Source organism: Telmatherina bonti, assembly GCF_933228915.1.
Source record: "Telmatherina bonti genome assembly, chromosome: 10".
NCBI lineage: Eukaryota > Metazoa > Chordata > Actinopteri > Atheriniformes > Telmatherinidae > Telmatherina > Telmatherina bonti.
The window spans coordinates 33732653-33752838 of NC_136628.1; the positions used below are offsets into that span (position 1 = coordinate 33732653).

The 20186-nt window shown below is 37.7% G+C and overlaps 1 protein-coding gene across 1 annotated transcript in view; it reads left to right on the forward strand.

The window, feature by feature from the left end:
* The window catches only part of pknox2 (pbx/knotted 1 homeobox 2), a 133145-nt gene that overhangs the window by 83839 nt on the left and 29120 nt on the right, over positions 1-20186 (forward strand). Inside the window, exon 4 of the mRNA XM_079247857.1 lies at positions 572-708. Coding sequence (XP_079103983.1) covers positions 572-708 — 137 coding nt within the window. The remainder of the gene's footprint in view (positions 1-571; positions 709-20186) is intronic.

Below are 20186 nucleotides of genomic sequence, written 5' to 3' on the forward strand. Positions count from 1 at the left end.
CACTATTTTTACTTACCGTACTCATTTACTTATTTAGCCAAAAGGGACCACAGCATTAATTTTATGCTTGCATGCCAACCAGTCGCTGTTTGAAAATATTGAACAAAAAATTATATTTAAATTAAAGGCAATTACACACCTGCTCAAAAATGTATGAATAATTTGCACACCAATAATTTTCATTAAATCAATATCAATGGGAACGTTCACCAGGGAAGTAAATTCTGTCCATTGATTTTGTGTGTTTTATTTTTTCAAATTGAGGTGGATTTTGTTTTTTTTGCATCAAACACCATCTACTGGACTAAACAATTAAACTCCTCAAGTTCTCCTCTCTTTTCTATAACAGGATATACCTAGTGGCTTTTTTTCTTTTCTTTAGCAGCATAAACACAATATCATGATCACTTTATGTGGAATAGTGTTTTTGGCCACTTTGCAAGTTTCTTGTAAAATCTTCATAATTTATTTGCAATTTTGCATCACACTTGGTGTATAAATGTCAATGTTTCACCTCTACATCGCTCCTGTTGCATAAAGGCCATTATTTTGTGATTATTTCATTTGCCAGATGACGGGCACCAGTCAGCAGAACACCAAGACCCCACAGGTCCATATCCCAGCAGCCTCTGCAGCAGGAAATACCTCTGTCAGTGTGACTCTTGACCCCCAGGCCCAGCTTGAGTCTGACAAGAGGGCTGTTTACAGGTTGGTTTAGTCTCACGAATTTCTTTTTGCAAGGTTTATACTGTACATCTATCTTGACCAGAAATAAGTACAAATATCAATATTCTACAAACATAAAGTCCAACATAGACCAGCGTATAGCCATAGAGAACCAGCAGTAAAACATTACAGGGTTTTCAAAAATGTTTGCCTTTTGGGGAACTATATACTGCAATGTTGCTGATTATTTGTCACACTTGGTTTGGGAGTGTGTCCTAAACAGATCATGAATTTTTCTTTTATTATTCTTCCTCAATATAAACATTCAGTGTTTTCATTAGTTCAGAGCAGGCTTAAGAAATTGGACTCAATTAAACTGAACGACTCACTGATGCCATAAATGGGTGTTGCTGTGATATGTTCTTTTAACTTCACCATGACATAAAAGCTTTTGAAGTTGGTCTTAAAGGGTGCTTCCTTTAATTTTCTCATGCTTTCATTTATAAGCCAAGGAGCGCCCTCAGTTCAATCTTTCACTCATGAAATATGGCTCATTTTTCCTCTTTGAACTTACAAATTAACTTTAAAGTCAACATTTGGTTCAGCTGCAACAGCATGTACAGAATGACATAGGCCATTCTGTTCTCTGACTGGATCAGGAAACAGCTGATGCAGTTGTTGTTTAAGCTATCAGGACCAAAGAACACAAAATATTCCATTTCAGTTTTCTGACATTTCACAAGGCGTAAAGATTTTTTAGGAAGCTTTAGCATTATTTAAAGCCACATTGTTAAACTTAATTTATTTCTCTTTCACGCCAACAGTCATTTTCAAAGGTAAGAATCACTCTTCCGATAATAGATTTCTTCCAATGGAATCACAATAAAATGAGAATTATAACAGATAACAGTACAGAAATAAACTAAACTGATGAAGGGAATTTTCTTGAGTTTTTAATTTCCTTTTTCTTTAGTTTCTTTTTTTTTTTTAGTTGCTGCTTTATTTCTAGATATCACATTATAACCAGTTGGTTTTATAGACACTGTTTTTTTCAATTCCTTCCAAAATAGTTGGTGCTTTTCTATGAATTACAAGGATATGTGCCAGAAGGTCCTCCGCAATATGGCGCTAATTACAACAGGAATATTATGTAGGTCTTGCCTAATTCGATTTTAAGCTGCTCTAGAGTGGAGGTTGTTGTATAATATATAATAATATATAATAATGATATATAATGTATAATAATATATTTTGTTCTCAGAAAAACATGTCAGATGGTGAAGCTGAAACATTTTACCATTTTGTGGAAAATATGAGGTCCTTCTCAATAAAATGGCAGCAACACGTCTAGAAAAGGGTTAAACAGGGACATGAAAAGACTGGAAGAGTAAATGCAACTATCAAACAACAGCTGAGAGAGGATGTGACAACTAATAGGATCAAATGATGACATGTCATTTACATGAACGGGTATTGAGTGAGCTTTTCAGAGAGGCTGAACCGCTTAGGGTGGATTCACATCAGGATAGTCCGCGAGACTCGGTCTGATTGGGTACTTTGCTCAGTTGTAGGGGGGTGTTTTCATGCAGACAGATTGCATTCGCATTGCACTTTGGTCAAGCGAGCCAAACCATTAGAATAATGTATTCTCGTTCCCACCAAAGGTGGCGCTCCACTGGTATTTAGCAAAAGAGAGGACAATAGGAGGAAAACTGTTTCCTTCACTTGTGAGTTAAACATGGAGATGAAACTATCTATGTTTTTATGTTTATTTGGTCTTATGCAAGTATGCTGCAGAAATACACTGCAACCATGGGTGCAGTATGAACAACTGACGAAACAGAAGCTTCTTTCACATTTCCCCAGACGAAGTGGACTTATCAAGCAAACGGACGAGATTTCAGATCAGAAAGCTGGTGTGAATGTGTCCTTAGATATAAAGGTTGGTAAAGATTCACTAATCTGCAATAAACTGCATCTAAAACGCGGTGAGGCAGTGTCATAACAATGTTCCTCGATAAAAAATCGTTTTGGCTATAAAGAGCTCTCTATCGACAGTGTATGGTATCATCGATAGATTCTGGAAATAAGGAGGAATGTCTCTATGCATGGGACAATATCAAGGATCAAAACTTGATGGTCATGATCTTTAGACCCACAGGCAGCACTGCAGTGAAAACAGACCCAGGACAATTCTCTTCTGGAAATCATTGCATGGACTCAGGAAGACCTCCAGAAATGAATGTGTGTGAACACAATTCACAATGAAATACACAAATGCAGGATAAAACTGTACCACCTAAATAAGAAGCAATATGTGAACACGGCACTGGAAATGTTATATTTCCTACATTTCCAATGTAGGAAATGCATTTAAATATAATGCATTTATATGCATTATAATTTATGTCTCACATTTGCTAAACAGCTAAACATTTTTTTTTCTGTGTTTATGTTTCAGTCCTTAAAGTAGCTAACTTTTTACCCAAATATGCAAGGCAAGTTAATTTGTACAGCACTTTTTATCCACTTTTTTTTTATCCAAGACCATTCAAAGTGCTATACATTAAACAATAAAAGCATTATGGTGGGGTACAAATGTAGCATTAAACAGTACATTAAAAACAAACTTTTTAAAAAGAAATACACTAAAATGCCCCCATAACTTAATTTAAATGCACAGTATGTAGAATATAGACATTTGGTGGTTCAAATTGTAAAATGCACCTAAAATGCCGTCTTTCCTCTTTCTTTCACATATGTATAGAAAGGAGCTTATTCCAGAAAGATATTAAAAACTCAATTATTCAACAAAACTGTGGCAATAGAGTGATATCACATTTTTAGAGCTTCATATAGACATCTTGGGAAATAAAATGCCCATGTTGAATGAATATTGCATTTCTATGAAGACATTGTCTTAAAATTTAGGAGCTGTTGCTCCTTTTTAAGAACCTGACATGTAAGGTGATATCAGCTGTACAGACTTTTTCTGGATACTAAACAAAGATAAAGGAAGATTAAAAAATAAATAGATAGCAAAGAAATCTGACCAGCTAAATGGACACTAAATTCCTAATTAATTTACTGTGTAAAATATTACACAGAAATGTAGTCAAATAAGTTGATTTTTCTCCAAATTGTCAAAATGTTAATACATTTTTTTTTTATCATCTATTTATGTTATAATTGGTACTTTTGCAAAGATGGGACTCAAAAGACATCAGCTCGACTTTTAGAAGAGAACTCACTTGCTGACAGTGAAATAGTTACAAATGAAGAAAAATTCAGCTTAATTACAGCTTTGTACAAACATGTTACTACAGTAAAGCATTTTAAAGGTTGACATTAAGGAACAGAAGAAAACAAATTTACTCATTCAATCCATAAATTACATATTAAATCTGTTTAGTTCATGAAAAAATCAAATTCCATTGGTTTCATGCTATTTTACGTGTTTAGAAAAATTAAAGAAACCATGTTGCAGAAACAATAATTGTAGTTCACATGAGAATTAAGAAAGAAAATGTATTATAACATCTGGCTACCCAATCTTAGAGGCTCTCTGTGCTGTTAATCAAGCCTTCATTTTGTTGGGTCATTTCAGTGTCTCTGTGGCAGACAGAATTACTTAGTGAAAGAAGGCTTATTTGGAACCAATCTAAATGCAGATGGTGTCATTATTCCACAGCTATTACATTGCTCAATCAACATTAAAATTATAATAAATGAATGTGAAATAAGTATAACGACTTGAAGAAAAAAAAACTATTAAAATTGAGGAAACGTTAAAGAAAAAGAAGTGTATATGTAATTGTTGAGCTGATTAAACAGCCTTAACCAGGTTTACACTTCCTGAAATTATAGGATGATTAATTAGTTGACTTGGGTGGAATAGATCCATAAGGCTGTGAAGGTACAATTACATATAAAGCAATTTAAAACTTTGGGGGGGAAAAAAAATAAATAAAATAAAACTACCAGAAATGATCTAACAGAATTTTCACATTTAATCAGATAATCTGGTTGGAATGACCAGCTATCAAAGTCATTAACATTTTCAAGTGCTTTTGTTTTTACAGTGTAGAAGTAGTCAAAGCCACCACCCTGTTCGGTTACAGAATTAGACAAAAGGATTAAAAAGAAAGGGGGGGAAAAAAACTCTCCTGGGTAAAACCCAAAATCATCTGAAAAGGAAAAATTCCACCTCCCTCTACTTTCAGCTGATCACTACAATATTGATGCACCCCATATAATGAGCTTAGAATTATCTATTTATGAAGTGAATTATTCAAAATATACAGACATTTTTAATCGCGCGGGCTGATCCCTTGGTGGAGTAAGCACGACTAGGTCTTAGTTAAATGAGCGGAGGATGTCCCAACCTCTGTGCCACAGCCCATCCTGAAGCAGTGCAGACAGTAGTAGGGCCAGCTGTCTCACCTCCTCAGGTCCCACCTCCAGGTATCCGCCACTGCTGTCTGAGGAGGCGTGAGCTCCCACGCTCAAACCTGAGGCGAGCCGCTGTAAAGTCCTCTGCAGCACCTCTGAGATACAAGACTCTTTGATGTGAGCAGCTCCGGGTGTTGGTGGAGTCAGCTCCTCTTCCTCTTCCATACTTAGTTTTCAGCTCCCCCACCCAGCCTTCTCTTTTCTGGTGAAAAACAAAATGAATGCAAAAGACCTTTTCAGCTAACAATAATTCTTGTCATTCACACATGCAATAACAGTGCTAATAGTATTGCTAATGGTAATGCTAAAAATAATGCTAATAGTAATGCTAATAGTGATGCTAATAATAATAATGGTAATAGTAATGCTAATGGTGATGCTAAAAATAATAATGCTAATAGTAATGCTAATGATGATGCTAATAATAAAACTAATAGTAATGCTAAAAATAATGATAAAAATTGTAATGTTAATAAGAATTCTGATTATAATGTTAATGGTAATGCTAATAATAGTAATGCTAATGGTGATGCTAATATTAATAATACTAATAGTAATGCTAATGGTAATCCAAAAAAAAAAAGATAAAAATGTAATGTTAATAAAAATTCTAATTATAATGCTAATGGTAATGCTAATAATAATAATGCTAATAGCAATGCTAATGGTAATGCTAATAATAACACTAAATGTAATGCTAAAGGTATTGCTAATAATAATGCTAAATGTAATGCTAATACTAATTCTAATTATAACGCTAATAGTAATGCTAAAGTAATGCTAATGGTAATGTTAATAGTCATGCTAATAGGACAGATTCAAGTGGTCAAATCGAGATTTTTTTTTTTGTTAGACAGTTTAACATATACTTTTATTGTGACTATAGATTATTGCTGTTCAGATGTCAACAGCATGTCTCTAGCTAGTTCTAAACACTGCTGATCGACTTTAATTGGTACTTGGAAACCAACCAAAATACCCCAATTAGCTTTACTTTATTGGCCTATGGTCAATTTTAGGGTTGATTTTAGTGTTATTGTTTTCAAGTGATACATACTAACAGAGTGGGGGTGACTGATTGAAACGTTTACGTCCTTTTATAGTTTCTCGCTAGCTGCATGATATAAACAGAAGGTACACATCATCACTGAGTAGGAGTCACTGATTAATATGGCTTCATGTTTTAATCATGCTGTAAAGTTGCTTTCTACGCACCAGAAAACACATTTTCTTCATGTTTTTTGTTTTTTTTAACAGTTGAGTGCTAGCTCCATGGTGAAATTACCGCCTGGTGTTCGGTTGTTATCGAAGTTAACAACGTAGACTGGGGATTCCTGCCATAACTGTATAGTTGTAACATTACAACTTGATTTTAATATTTTGAAACTGTTTAGGTGGCCTTTTCATTTAGCTGCTAAACTTGTCCTAAAAGCGTAAATCTCACTTTCATTGTTACAGTATTTATGTGAATTAAAGTAGTTAATACAAGGGGTATGACGATATATCAATCTAGACCTATATAACAATTGGTCAGTTAACTAATAACCATATTTTAAGGACCGTTCTACTTTCAAAATGATTGCATTTTAAGTTTACTTGGCTCATGGTTTGTCATTTTTTTTACAAGTCTGTCTTTGTTTTTAAGATTTTTTTTTCTTCTTTTGATTAATTTGAATATCTAAGTTCAATCTGTCATTCGGTGGCTCGTGACTGGATTTAAGATATTGGCAAACTTCTAATCATTATCCATTAAATCATTATATTGTAACATAGTCAAGCTGATCCTTTTCACTGCTGATTAATAGAAAATGTTGTGAAAAATATGGAACAAAATGCAGGAACCCTGTATTTTAACCTATTATAGTATGTTTGGACATTTTCACATTTGTTCTAATCTTTTTATCTTATGTTTTGTATTTTGAGCTGCTGGACAAGCCATTCTGGTCACGTTTTTCAGTTTCATTAGAAAAAATGAACTTTAATAAGCAGCAAAATTATTTAGTGAGTAGGCAGCTAGGAGGAGAGAAATTAATCAATGCCAAGGCTTTAAAACGGCTAAATTATCATATTCAATATAATCAGCAGTAGTGAAACAAGTCAGAAACGTGGAGTTTAAGGTTGTATAGTCATGTAGCGTTAATTTGAAGTTAGGTTTACTATATCCAGATGACATTATGACATCATATTGCATTTATGCCTTTTAAAGGCTTCATCAGGATATTAAAGGAGCAGCAATCAGTCATTCAGACAGGACACTTTTTACTCTGTTATACATTTCTTACAACAGGTTATACCTGTAGAAAGTTAATACACTGATAAGTGGTTGATTTGTGAACATGGAGAAGGAAACGAAACTGGGCTCTCCTCCTGAACTCAGGTGTTGGCCTCACCGATTCTCACCTGAAGCTCAAACACAACTTGTACGCACAAAATGCTTTTCATGGTAACTAGCAGCCAGCATGACACTGCAGGGTTAACCCAGCGATCACACTCCCCATTTTCTTGGCTCATTGTGTTCGTGGAAGGTAGACGCTTCACCTTGTTTGCCTAGAATGTGGCTACGATGTGGAAAAGTCTTTATCTTCCATTCTTTATGAAAACAGTTGAATTTAACTGCGCTGTCTCTCCCACAGTGAGTCTCATCATCTAACAAAAGTCTCTAAGGTTCCTAACTCAATGCAATGTCTTCACTGCGAGCTGTGGGCTCTTAAAAAGGCTATTTTTCTTCCACTGTTTTGCTCAGGAAGTCTGTGTCGGCTTTAATGTTATTTTCACTAATTGCTGGAATGCTAGCTTTATGAGGAGATGTGTGGTTTCCTCCCTCCATCTCTCTGCCTACTTTGTTATTAGCAGCAGAGTAAATGTGTGATGGGGTAATTAGCCTAATGAGTTGTGGCATTTACTGTAAAGATCCTTCTGGATTTTCTGCATCTTATTAAAAAGCTGGTGAGGCTTTTGTTTGTCAGGTTTGCAGATGTAACATTCAAGGCTGATGGAAACCAATTCTCAGAGATGGAAATCTGTATTTAATTGAAAGGGACATTATAATAAACCTTTCTGCTTCAAACAGAAAACGTCCTTGTGATTTTCAGAAACAACTCCAGGGTAAATAGCTGTGTTTACCAGAATGCCCCGTTTCAATGTGAGTCACTTATGGGTTTGCTTGACTTAACGGCTCGCTTCCTTTTACATGAAGAGGGTTTACAGAAGGAGATCAGTGACAAACAGCGAAAAAAGGGTGTTATTCAGAAGTGTCTCATACAGTGAGGCATGTTTGCTGCATTTTCCCTCTTTTACACAGATTTACTAAGAAATGGCATACAAAAATTTCTCTGATGTGCTTTTTGGTATGCAGCACATTGTATTTGCATCACAAAATGGGAGAAAAGATGAATAAAATTGGATTTATCCTGTGTTTCGACAGCAGTGGGATCCTTTTACAAAGACTGGTGTTGCAGCACAGAGCCCTGAATTATTATTTTTACTGAAAGCCCTTCTCAAGCTGGTCAGTGTAGGCATTTTGCATTGTGTGTGTGTGTGTGTGTGTGTATGTATATTGGTTAGATGGTTAACAGCAGTCATGCTGACATGAATTTATTCGGCCCCTGGTGTGTTCATGCACTTGTTTTTAATAGGATAGAAAAAGAAGTGAAGACTTGAAGATGTATCGTAACCAACAGAAGGGGTCCTCCTCTAATTCCACGTGTCCGAAGATGTCGTTCATCAAATTTTGTGCTTGCCTGCATATTTGTGTGCCTCCGAAATGCACCATAAAGCCTGTTTATCTTCAGTGCCACAACGCATCAGTGCATCCTCCTCGCCATTTGATGGGCTTAAAACAGGCCGGGCCTCTTTCCATTTAGCCGGTCAGCATGTGTTGGTGTTCTGCCGCTCCTGAATGCAGGAAACTGTGTCAAAGCTCAAGTGGTTTTATTGGCCATTTCTGTCAGATACTTGTTTTTATGAGTCCTTTTACTGCTTGACTTTGGATGAGAAAGGAAGTCCAAACTACACTCCTTTTTTTTTTCTTTCTGTTTTTTGTGGGTCTGTTTCGTGCTGGGGTAACCCTCTGCAAAGACGATGATTCAGTCAGACTGACAGTGGTGAATCTGTGGATGTTTTTGATTTTTAGCATCCTCCATTGATGCAAGCCCCCCCCATCCTTTACGATAGAGAACGAGGCACGCAGGCGGTGAGAAAGCCTACATAACAGGTTTTAGTGGTTGGAGGGATGTTGCATAGAACAACAGCTGGATTGAGGTTTCTGGTTCAGGAAAATCAAAATTCCCTCAAGTGCAGTTCAAGGCCAAACCTGAAATCAAAAGAAGCAAAGAGAAGAGAAAAGAACACAGGATTTATTCAGATATAGCCAGACTTCTAAGTGTGTGTGTGTGTGTGTGTATGAACCCTCTCTTGTAACACGGGGCGTGTTTCAGACATGTAGCCTGGGGATATGGGGGCCTTGTTGGGAGCAAACGCAGCATGACTCTACCTCAAACCGGTTTCTAATATACGGGGGTACAGCAGGCCTGATTAGACTGGCAAACAGTGGGGAGCAGAGCGAGTTTGGAGAGACCACAGTCTCTCTCTCTCTCTTTCTCCAACTCACACACACAAACACATACCTGTAAACCCCTCCCCCACCTCGTTCTGTACTCCCCCGGTGGCCTGCCAGACTATTCTGAAAGCAGGAAAACATGATTTGTTCTGAAGATGACTACACTGCTTTGATTTGAGCTTGTGTTCATGCAGCGCCTTGCATCAGCAGCTTTAATGTTGTTCGCCAGCTTAAGAAAACCTGGTGAATTCAATCTCAATGCCAAAAATCCAAAGATGAATAATAGCTCAGATGGTATGGCAGCGCAGGCTTGTGCTTCTCCACCTGCTCAAGTGTTTTCCTGAGCAAGGCATGAGACGAGTTTCTCAGGTAGTCAAGCTAGCACCTTGTGTGATAGCTCCACTGTTGTGTAAATGAAGGAATGAGATACATGGCAAAGTGGATTAAACTTCTACAAGGTTAAAAGGTGCAATCAGTGCAGAGCATTTACTATTCAGTAGCTTTTCTCAAGCTTTCAATTATGTAGCTTTTCCTTCCTCTGCAGGTATAATTGTATGTAGCAGCAGCTGTTCACGGCTTCTTAGTCCAGTTAACTGTAAATTTAAGTTGGAGACTAAGGAGAAATGTTTAAAATATTTTACTGAGAACAAAATGCCTTCTGCTGTACAAAGTCGCAGTATAACTGGGTGAAAAATGTCTAATTAGCCAATCACATGGAAACAACTCACTTCATGGCCTTTATGAAACGCTGAAGTTCAAAGGGGATTTTAGCCACTGGTTGGAACTGAGGTCTGCAGAACAGCATCTCTGAATGTTCAACATGTCCAGCCTTGAAGCAGAAGGTCTACAGTAGCAGAAGACCACTTCTGTCAGTAAGAACAGGAAACTGAGACTGCAGTTCACACACACTCACCAGAACTGGACAATAGAAGATGGAAAAATGCTTCCCTGTTTGATGAGTCTCTAATTCAGCTCCGTAGTTAGATGGTAGGGTCCATGAAAACATGGATCCATTCTCCTTATATCAATAATCCAGACTGCTGCTGGTGGTGTAAGGGTGTGGGGGATGTTTTTTTTACCATCTTTGAACGTCTTAGCACCAACGTTTTAAGGTTTAACCACCACAGCCTTCCTGAGTATTGTTGCCCATCGCTGGTTGTATTCCTTCCAGCAGGATGACGTAACATGTCACCATGTCTCTATGTTTCCTTAAACATGACAATGAGTTAATTTTACTCCAACGGCCTCCACAGTCACCAGATCTCCATCCTGTAGAGCAACTTTGGGATGTGGTGGAACGAGAGATTCTCATCATCTCATCACCTCTGAGGAACGTTCCCAACAATGAATGTTTAAATGAGTGAAACAACATTTAGAACAACACTGGTAGATGAAACAAAGTTAAGATGTCAGCTGAGGAAATGGAGCTCAGCTTTTTGCTGACACAAAGGGAAATGTGGGGAGTTGGTACATCACACACCCTTAATTCGTATGATTGACAGATTTGCATGAAGAAATGCTTTCATTGCTTTCATTTTAGGCTTCCACTAGTTTTTTTCACTCTGTGTGTGTGTGTGTGTGTGTGTGTGTGTGTGTTAATACAGCAGAAGTGGAGTTTTATGGGGGAATCATGGATGTAAGGCAGTCTCATTTCCCATAAACCAGATGCCACAATCGCTGCCACGTCTCTCACCTTCATGTATAAGTCATCACATTTCCCGCTGGCCTCTGATTCTTTGTGTTGTGGGCTGTTCGTTGGTGACCCAGCATGGTGCAGGGCTGCAGGGTGGGAGGACCGTGCTGACTGCACTCACTGGCTGTTCTGTAAATCGCTCTTTTATGGCCCTTGTAATGATCCCCCAGTCGGCAATATCCACTCCGTCGCACTGCAGATAGGGACCTGCCACGCTTGGAAGTCGACGTGGGGGTGCTGTAGGTGGTTGGAGGAGCTAGTGAGTCACATGACCCTGCATACTCTCATGCAGACACATGCGGCTATGTTAACGTTCATGAAAACAGGTCTTTTCAGACTCCATCTGTCTTCATTCTGACTTCCTGTGTAAAGGTCATAGAAAGCACTAGAGGATAGAGGTTCTTATTATCCTGTGCAGAGTTGTACAAATCAGCTGTGTGTAACTATGTTTGCCTTTAACATAACTTATCAGTTTCAGGGAAAAACTCTGGTTACAAGGCTTCGTTTACAGCGTCCAGACTGCCAACGCGTTGTGAAACACTTTCCTTTATATTTTCTTGATTGTAGTTGAAAGATATCAAAAATTCTTTCAAATTAAATTCATTTTTTGTATTTTTTAAGCAGGACAAGCCATCTGAATGGCTGCAAACTGTATTTTGTATTAAGCCTTATTACAATACATTAGTTGAGGCAAGCATACTATTAGCCTACTTAGCCTGTTAGTGCAGAATGCCAGGTGGAAAACATTTCTTTCAACATGCTTTAGTGTGATTTTATTTACAGTTAAATGTTCATGCATAAAAATAAAAGAAAGCAAATAATCTGCAGTAATGAGAGAAATGCATCTGAATGCATCCTCAAGATTTACAGTTGTCCACATTTACAGAGCTTGTTACATTTTACTTACATTATAACTCAAAACAATTGTGCTTAATCTAGTTATTAAGTCTCCAATGCATCAATTGTTAAAAAGACAGTGCCCCATTTTTTCATATATTTTACTTCTATAGACATTCACAGTGATGCATTTATTTATTTTTAATCTATTTTATCTTTATTTAGTTTTTTTTTTTTAATATATTCTTATATATATGATTTGATTGTAAAATTTTCAAATATACTTTCCCCACCTATGCATATACTATAAAACAACCTTTAAATAGGGTGCACTGCAGTGGACACTATGCATCAAAGAGTTATTGTGGTAATTTTTTTTTTTTTTTTTTTTTTTTTTTTGCAAAAGACACACAAAGAAAAGATGAACTGGTGTTTAAAAGAAAATTTGGCATTTTTTTTATTCTTCAAAGAAAGCTGAGAGGAGCTTATGCTCCGTCATTTCTCATTGTTATAAGCTACCAGTATTTTTGTAGTCCCACATCTTAAAGGTGTTCTGGAAGAGTCAGACCTGTAGTAACTTAACAGTACAAAGCTAAACGTATCATATAGGACACAGTTTGTGAGACATTTTGAATCACTTTATGGTAGAAACGTAGCTCAAAACCCTGTTAACAAACCCCATAAGATACTGGTCTCCTGCAGACCAAAAGGAAGAGGGTTGCACTACAATCATTTTGATCTATTATATCGTAATAAATGGTAAAAATACCAGGTTTTGTCAAAGGGTCAAATAAAGACTTAAGTTTAAAAAATGAACTTTTCTTCCCAGTTGTTTTTAGGCTGGGCTTTAAAGGGTTACCGGTTTCCTGAACTTTCTGCAGTGCTAGTTTGAAGTGCTAGTTTGAAGTGCTATGTGCTGTGGTATTATCCATTATCAGGGCTTAAAGTAGTGATTAGAAGATGTTAAACTGTGGCAACAAGTCCTGAACAGACTGTGGCATCCAAACCAAGACTGGGTGCTCTGAAGGGACCCACACTATGTAGTGAAAACATTCCCCCACCCAAATGCAGCACCAGTAACAGACTGGATTCTTCAGAAGACGCAGGATGGCTCCATGGATTTGAGCAGTTGACCCTAAGCTTGAACTTACCATCTGCAGCCTCAGCGGTAATGGTGATCAGTCCAGCAGAACAGACTGGCCTTTTCCTGTTTCAGACGGTCCAGTGGTAAGTTTCATGTGGGCATGCTCAGATTTCTTGTCCTGGCTGAGAGGACTTGTTTTCTTCCATCGGCCCAAAGGCCGGACATGTGGCTCGTTCTGAGTTGGTTTTCTGTTCTGCTCAGATGTGATGAGTGGTTATCCCAGTTATGAGCATTCTGCTAGTTTTAGCCGATCTTGTCCACATCATAATGAAGTTTCCATCAGCTGTGTAATTCCAACCCTTCTTACAAAGTTCAGGAACTTTTCATTCTAAAAATCTCCCACCAGCATTAATGACTTAAACTTATTAGGTATTCTTCTATTGGTATCAGAACCAGAACTCTTTAAAACAAAAAAAAAAAAAAAGAAAAGAAGTCACATTCATTGCCTCTGTTGTATCCACACAAAGATGACCAAATTAAGGTCATCTTGGGTTTCAGTATCTGCAGATAAAAACATTCATTTTCCAGCTGCACAGCTGTTTCTTCTCAGGAGGCAAAGCCACCCGAAATATATGAAAATTTAAACGTGATAAAAGCACAATGCCCAGTATTTTTGTATCTGATTCAAAATGTAGTTGTTTGGTTGGAATTTTTCTAAAATATGGCGTGATCAGTTTAACGTCATTGCTAGTTAGCCATTTAGATGTTTTACGTCTTATAAACCAAGTCAGTAGCTGCGTTTCCATTACTTTTTTTCGCAAATAAAAAGCAATATTTTGTAAGTTTTGACAAACAACAATTGCCATTTCCAGGTGTTTCCATTGAACAGTGTTTAGCGCATTAGCCTCAAGTCTCGTAAAATCTCGTTCCACTCGCAAGATTTTACAAATATTGCGGTTATGCAAGGTAGCCACATAGTGTTCATTTTTCTACTTGCTGCGGAAAATTTGCTACGGATTTTTGAAGCTTTAATCCTTCATTTTCTTTTCTAAAACTCTGAAACTCGCTGTTGTGTGTTCCACACCACGCCATCTTTACCGGAAATGAACTGGTCAGGACTCCCCACGTCACATCAGGGGGCACATAAATGCAAAAAAAAGTGTTTCCGTTACACTTTTGCTTTGTTTCTATATCAACACGTTTGAAAAACCACCTCATGAGAGCTTAAAAACTTTTTTGCGATATTTGAGACATTTTCAAAATATAGGTGTTTCCATTAGTGATTTTTTTTTTTTTATTGTGCAGTTCTAGTTTTAATGGAAACACATCTAGTGTTGGTTTTATGCAGAAAGTCCATTTCTATTCCATCTTTGAACCATTTGCATATATGTTAGCATGACTACTTCTAAATTTTTGCTTGGTTTGCATTTTGCTGGTGTAGATTCCCAGACATGTGGGTCATAATGACCGCAAGACTTTGAACAAAGGCAACTGGAGTAATATTTCTTGGTTTTTGAGGATGTTTCACTGCTTCCTAATTTTACAATAGAAATGAAGAAGCCTTGCAGTGGATCTTCAAGAATCCAACTGCCTTTAGTCCAGCTCTTTCAGTTGCTTTGCAGGTGTTATTGTTGTAGTTTCTCTGTTTTTCTTTGGCTCTTTTCACCGCTCTTGTGCGTGACATTGCTATGTGTTTGCCAGATGGTATAAAAGTGTTTATCCCTTTCAGCTTTGCTTTGAACCTTGCAAATGGCCTCAACTTCTGGTCCGTAATGTTGCTCCACTTTATTTTAACAGTAAATTGTTGTATGGGTGTTACATTTAAAAGAAAAAGAGCCATCTCTACCAATACATGTCTAGCCCACCACCCCACAAAGGTACAACTGCTGTAGATAATACCAAATATTTAGAAGTACTTATGTCTGAATGCTGGGCTTCATGTATGACTTCTTTGCAAAGCTATTTCTTTGGCGTATCGGGGTCATTTTGTCAACTTGACACCTTCTGATCAGGATGAAAACTGCATCATGTTGATGGTTGTATTTGTCAGTGAAGTTCAGTGAGTAAAGAAATTAAATTTCCTTTTTGTCTGAACAACCAGCAAATACACCACCGAGTTCTGCGGCATCTGTCGCAGTTTCTCTGTGCAAGCAGGAAGACTCTCTAGAAGAGATGTGCAGTCATTGAGGCGAGAAGTAACTACAGTCATATTTCATCTTCTGTCGTGTTTATAGATACTAATGTTCACGGATCTCCAGAATAATCTGCCCTTTGGATCTATTAATCGTTCTGTGCAATGAAGACTAAGTGTAAGGGTAAATCATTTAAGATATGATCTGCAGAGCCGAGAGTCACCGTTTGCTCCCAGTTACAGTCTCCTCTCTAGCTCATCCCGTCCAGACTCCTCTCCACCTCACCATATTAAGCAGACATGCTGGAGACTCTCCACTCCACACGTGACACTCCTATTTAGTATTCCTGCCACGACTGGCTCAGGGAGCGGCATTAAATTGGGATCAGGCAGATTAGAGTATAATATAGACGACTATTAAAGGCTGCAAATGAGAGCCATGGGTTGGAGTCTGAGCAGGGGCCCAGCCCCTGTCCCTGTGACGAGCCCTGCAATCAGAGCCCGCTCACATGCATTTGCACGACAGCACAACATGAAAATGAAAATGTGGGAAAAACTGCATTGCCCCCAGTGTATTTTCATATTTAATAAGAGTAAAAATAAATCGATAATAAATTCAGAAAATATGGCCTTTAGAAACATTTCGTTCAGCTTATTCAATTTCAGTTTTTTTTCCAGACTTGATTGTTCACAACTTATTCATCCACCCTTGTTTCCAAGTAATTTAAAAAAAAAAATCCCATGCTGCAATGTTAGATGCATTAAATCATGCATTACTTTGTGAGACCTTATATTTCTTTAACCTATTGTGGACAGTCTGACATGTCTCCGACTTTTTCTAAAATTGTTTAAAGTAAATAAAATGTTCAAATGACAAATGAAATATATATTTTCTGAAATTCTAAGTTATCTTAAAGAAGATAATGAGAAGACTCAGTCTGTATCAGTGGTCTTTGTTGGACTTATCCTGTTACAATTGTAAAGCTATTACAACTATTTCCACTATTTTAATTCATGGTGTTTCAGAACATGTCACCTTTTTGTGTAAATTCTGCCATATATAACTTGTATATAACTTAAGGATAGAGAACTCATTGCAAGAAAAAGCTTAAAAAATAAGATACAGAAAAATGTCATGGTGTCCAAGTTAAATGCTAAAAATGCTAGTTTAGCGCCAGCTAGCCCTGTTAGCATGGTAATAAATTCATGCTATATGATATAGTTTATACATAATGTTTTCTTTCCCTCTGTGTTTAGTTTTTACAACACAGTTTGCATGTGCTATATGGCTGATCTTTCATTCATTCATTTTCTACACGGCTTCTTCAAATGACGACTCGTGGGGAAACTGGAGCCATTCCCAACAGTCATCAAGCTGGTGTAGATTCCCAGCAGTCATCAGGCGAGAAGCAGGGTACAGCCTGGACAGGTTGCCAGTCCATCACAGCACAGCTGATCAAAACCACAAGATTTTTTTCTGTCGACTTCAACCCCAAAACTCATATCTATGTTTATGAGAAGTGTTATTTTTTCTCTACGGCCGTTTTCTTGTTTCTGCTATATGACACACTGGAAGCATCAGAGAGGCTTTGCTGTTTTTGTCGACATTTAATATAGTTCCCTCCCCATCCTCCAACGTTTTTCAATGTTCATCTTCCTTGTCTAAGTTTTGCCAAGCTGTGTCTCCAGACCCCGTCTCTAGCACTCTGGCAGTACTTAATTACTAACAACTCAATCATAACTCTCTCCTCTGCATACTCCTTGTAAATATCAGTCTACATTTTTAATCCATAACCTCACAAGTCAAGTCTTTGGAGCATTTAAACAGGGATTGGTGCCCAATTAATCCACCGGTTTGCCTGAAATCTTGACCATCTGTCTGCAACTTGAACATCTCCTGGTGTGACCTAAGCCTCCATGAACTATATTGCTCTTCGTGTTGCCGAAGAATATGATGATGTAAATGATTTTAATCAAGATGTGTTTCGTAAAGTAGCTGGATTATTTAAAACCAGGAATGTAGATAAAAACATAACACAGAATTATGTTGTTTCTTTTAGGTTTGTCTGGTTTTTCTTATGTCTGTCTTCTCAGTATGACGATAGACCCTTTTCACAGAAGATACAGTGTGTCCTGTGACTGCAGGAAAGTGCAGCTGGAATTAATAACGTTAATTAACCACAGTGCCTTAGATGCCTCATTGAGCTGTGACACTGAATCAGCGCACATTAGGAGGACCTCCCCTAAGTGGAACGCAGCCATGTGCACCTGCGCTCTTCTTGTTATGACATGTCAATATGTCCGCTGAGCATGGTACAAGGAGAGGCAAGAGGTCTTGGCAGGCTAATGTCGATTTGACAATATGAAGGTCTTGACAGAAAAATTGAAGCAATTTAAGCTTTATAAACCCACCTAAATCTGTACTCTGCAATGAGGACAGTTATATTATTACTTTTACATCTTTGTTCATGGTCAGAAGCGCGAATAGTGTTTAAGGTCATGTTTGAAAGGCTGCACTGCTTTATCAGCTCTCCTGTCGCCTTAAAATTAAAAAGCAACTTGAGACTCAAATGGTGCGTTTGTTTTAATGGTTTTGATTGTGCGTAGTACACCGTGGTCATAAAAGGATGGATGCTGGTGTTACAACTATATTTGTTCACTTGTCTAAAAGTAGAGGCATTTCAAGTCCTGTTAGAGCTGGTCATAAAAATAGGTTTAAATGATTATTATGTGTAATATTGGTTGAGAATGTGCTACACCATGTTAGGGTCATTTTTAAACTTAATTACTTACTCATCGCAAAGTCAAGTTTCAGACTTTGCAGCTGTTAGTTTGACACCGTTCAGGCAAGGCGGGTTTATTTGTGTAGCACGTTTCATGAACAAGGCAGTTCAAAGTGCTTCACATGAAACATTAAAAGCATCACAGTGGGGTGCAGAAAAAGCATTAAAAGTACTTAAAAACAACTTAAAAAGGAAAGGAAATTAAATGAATCCAGAACATGTTAAAATGAGATCAGATGACTGAAGTACAAGTCAAAGTGTGAGGACTTAACAGTTGTTTTGATGAAAGGCAGCAAATACAGTTTTCAAGCTTTATTTAAAGCAGCAGGAAGTTTTCACAGACCAGCAGGGTTCTGGGAGTTTGTTCCACATGTGAAACGCATAAAAACTGAACGCTGCTTCTCCATTTTTAGTTTAGACTCTGGGACCAGAAAGTAGACTTGACCCTGATGACCCGAGGGATCTGGCTGGTTCAAACCAAGATCCTAAATGTATTTTGGTCATAGACCATTCAGGGCTTTATAAACCAGCAGCTTGACAGACAGGATGGTGTGAAGATATGACGACTGGTGTTCTCTGATCCACTTTCTTAATCTTACTGAGGACAAAAGCAGCGTTCTGCACTAACTACAGTTGTCTGATGGACTATTTAGGGAGACTTGAGAGGACAGCATTGTCTAGTTTATTAGAGATAAATGCATAAAGAAGTTTTCTAAATTGCGTGAAAACACCAGTCCTTTAATCCTTTTTATGTTCTGTAGGTGATGTAAGTGACTTCACAACTGTCATAATGTAAAGGCTAAAATTCAGGTCTGAGTCCACGAGAATGCCCAGGTTTCTGGCTTTGTTGTTGGTTTAAAACATCTCAGTTTGAAGCTGAGTGCTGACTTTTAAGCTTTCTTGCTTGGCTTCAAAGACTCTTTTTGTCTTCTTTTGAAAAACAACCCAGAAATCTGTGAGTAATCAGGGACTGAGGTCTGAATTCCAGTCAGATTCAGGCCTTATACATGCATAGCAGGGTATCTCACAAAACTAAGATATTTTCCTTAGGTTAGATGTAAAGTCAGCATGTTATCCCTTATACCAATGATCTTAAACCCACTGTCCAGCAGGTATTAGATTTTTCCCTGCTGCTACACAGCCAATTCAGATTAAATGAATCTCTGGCAACCTCCACACAAGGCTGCTCCTTGAGCCATTCATTGGATTTAGGTTGAAGCAGGGAAACATTGAACATTTGCAGGACAGTTGGCCTTGAAGACTGGAGTTGGGAATCCCTGACTTAAAGAACAGTGAAGATGGGAGTGGTGTCAGCAGGAAGCAAACTGCTCATCATAATTCATATTGTGGGTTTTTCATGGGTTTCCTCAGAGTCAAAGGTAACACAGGGATGGAAAAGTACAGAAAAAGCGTAAGGGTGGATTAAAGTGATTTAGTTCACCAATCAAAGACTGTTTGGAGATTAAATATTCACATGGATCTCAACAGTTCATTGCATTGTTCAGCTGTATAATCCAGGCTGTCACAGCAGTGCTGTTCTTCAGGTGGAAGACAGTGTATAAATTGACATGTGCTACATAGCCCTGCAATGTTAGCTACTGTGGAGTGTATCTGAAAAATATGTCAGGAAAAAGCAGGTGGCAACAATGTAGGTGACACTATGAAGTTTGTGTCACTCGGCCATGTCCAATTGACTTAAAAAATTGTTAGATCTGCAACAGAAGTATGTACGAACACACTAAGACTGTCCTTGAGGGAATGTCATGAAGCTGCTGCACAATTAAAATGTAGTGAGAAGGTACAGCAGTGATTTGAAATGAAGCTGTAGCTTGAATTCCCTTAATGGAAGTTGCATTAATGTGGTTCCACGTACAGTATATATGGGGACATAGACAAATAATCCAAGTCCTTGGAGGGTTATTAAGTAAAATGAAACTTAAATAATTGTTGCTACTTCTAAATACAAAATGTGCAGCCCTCTT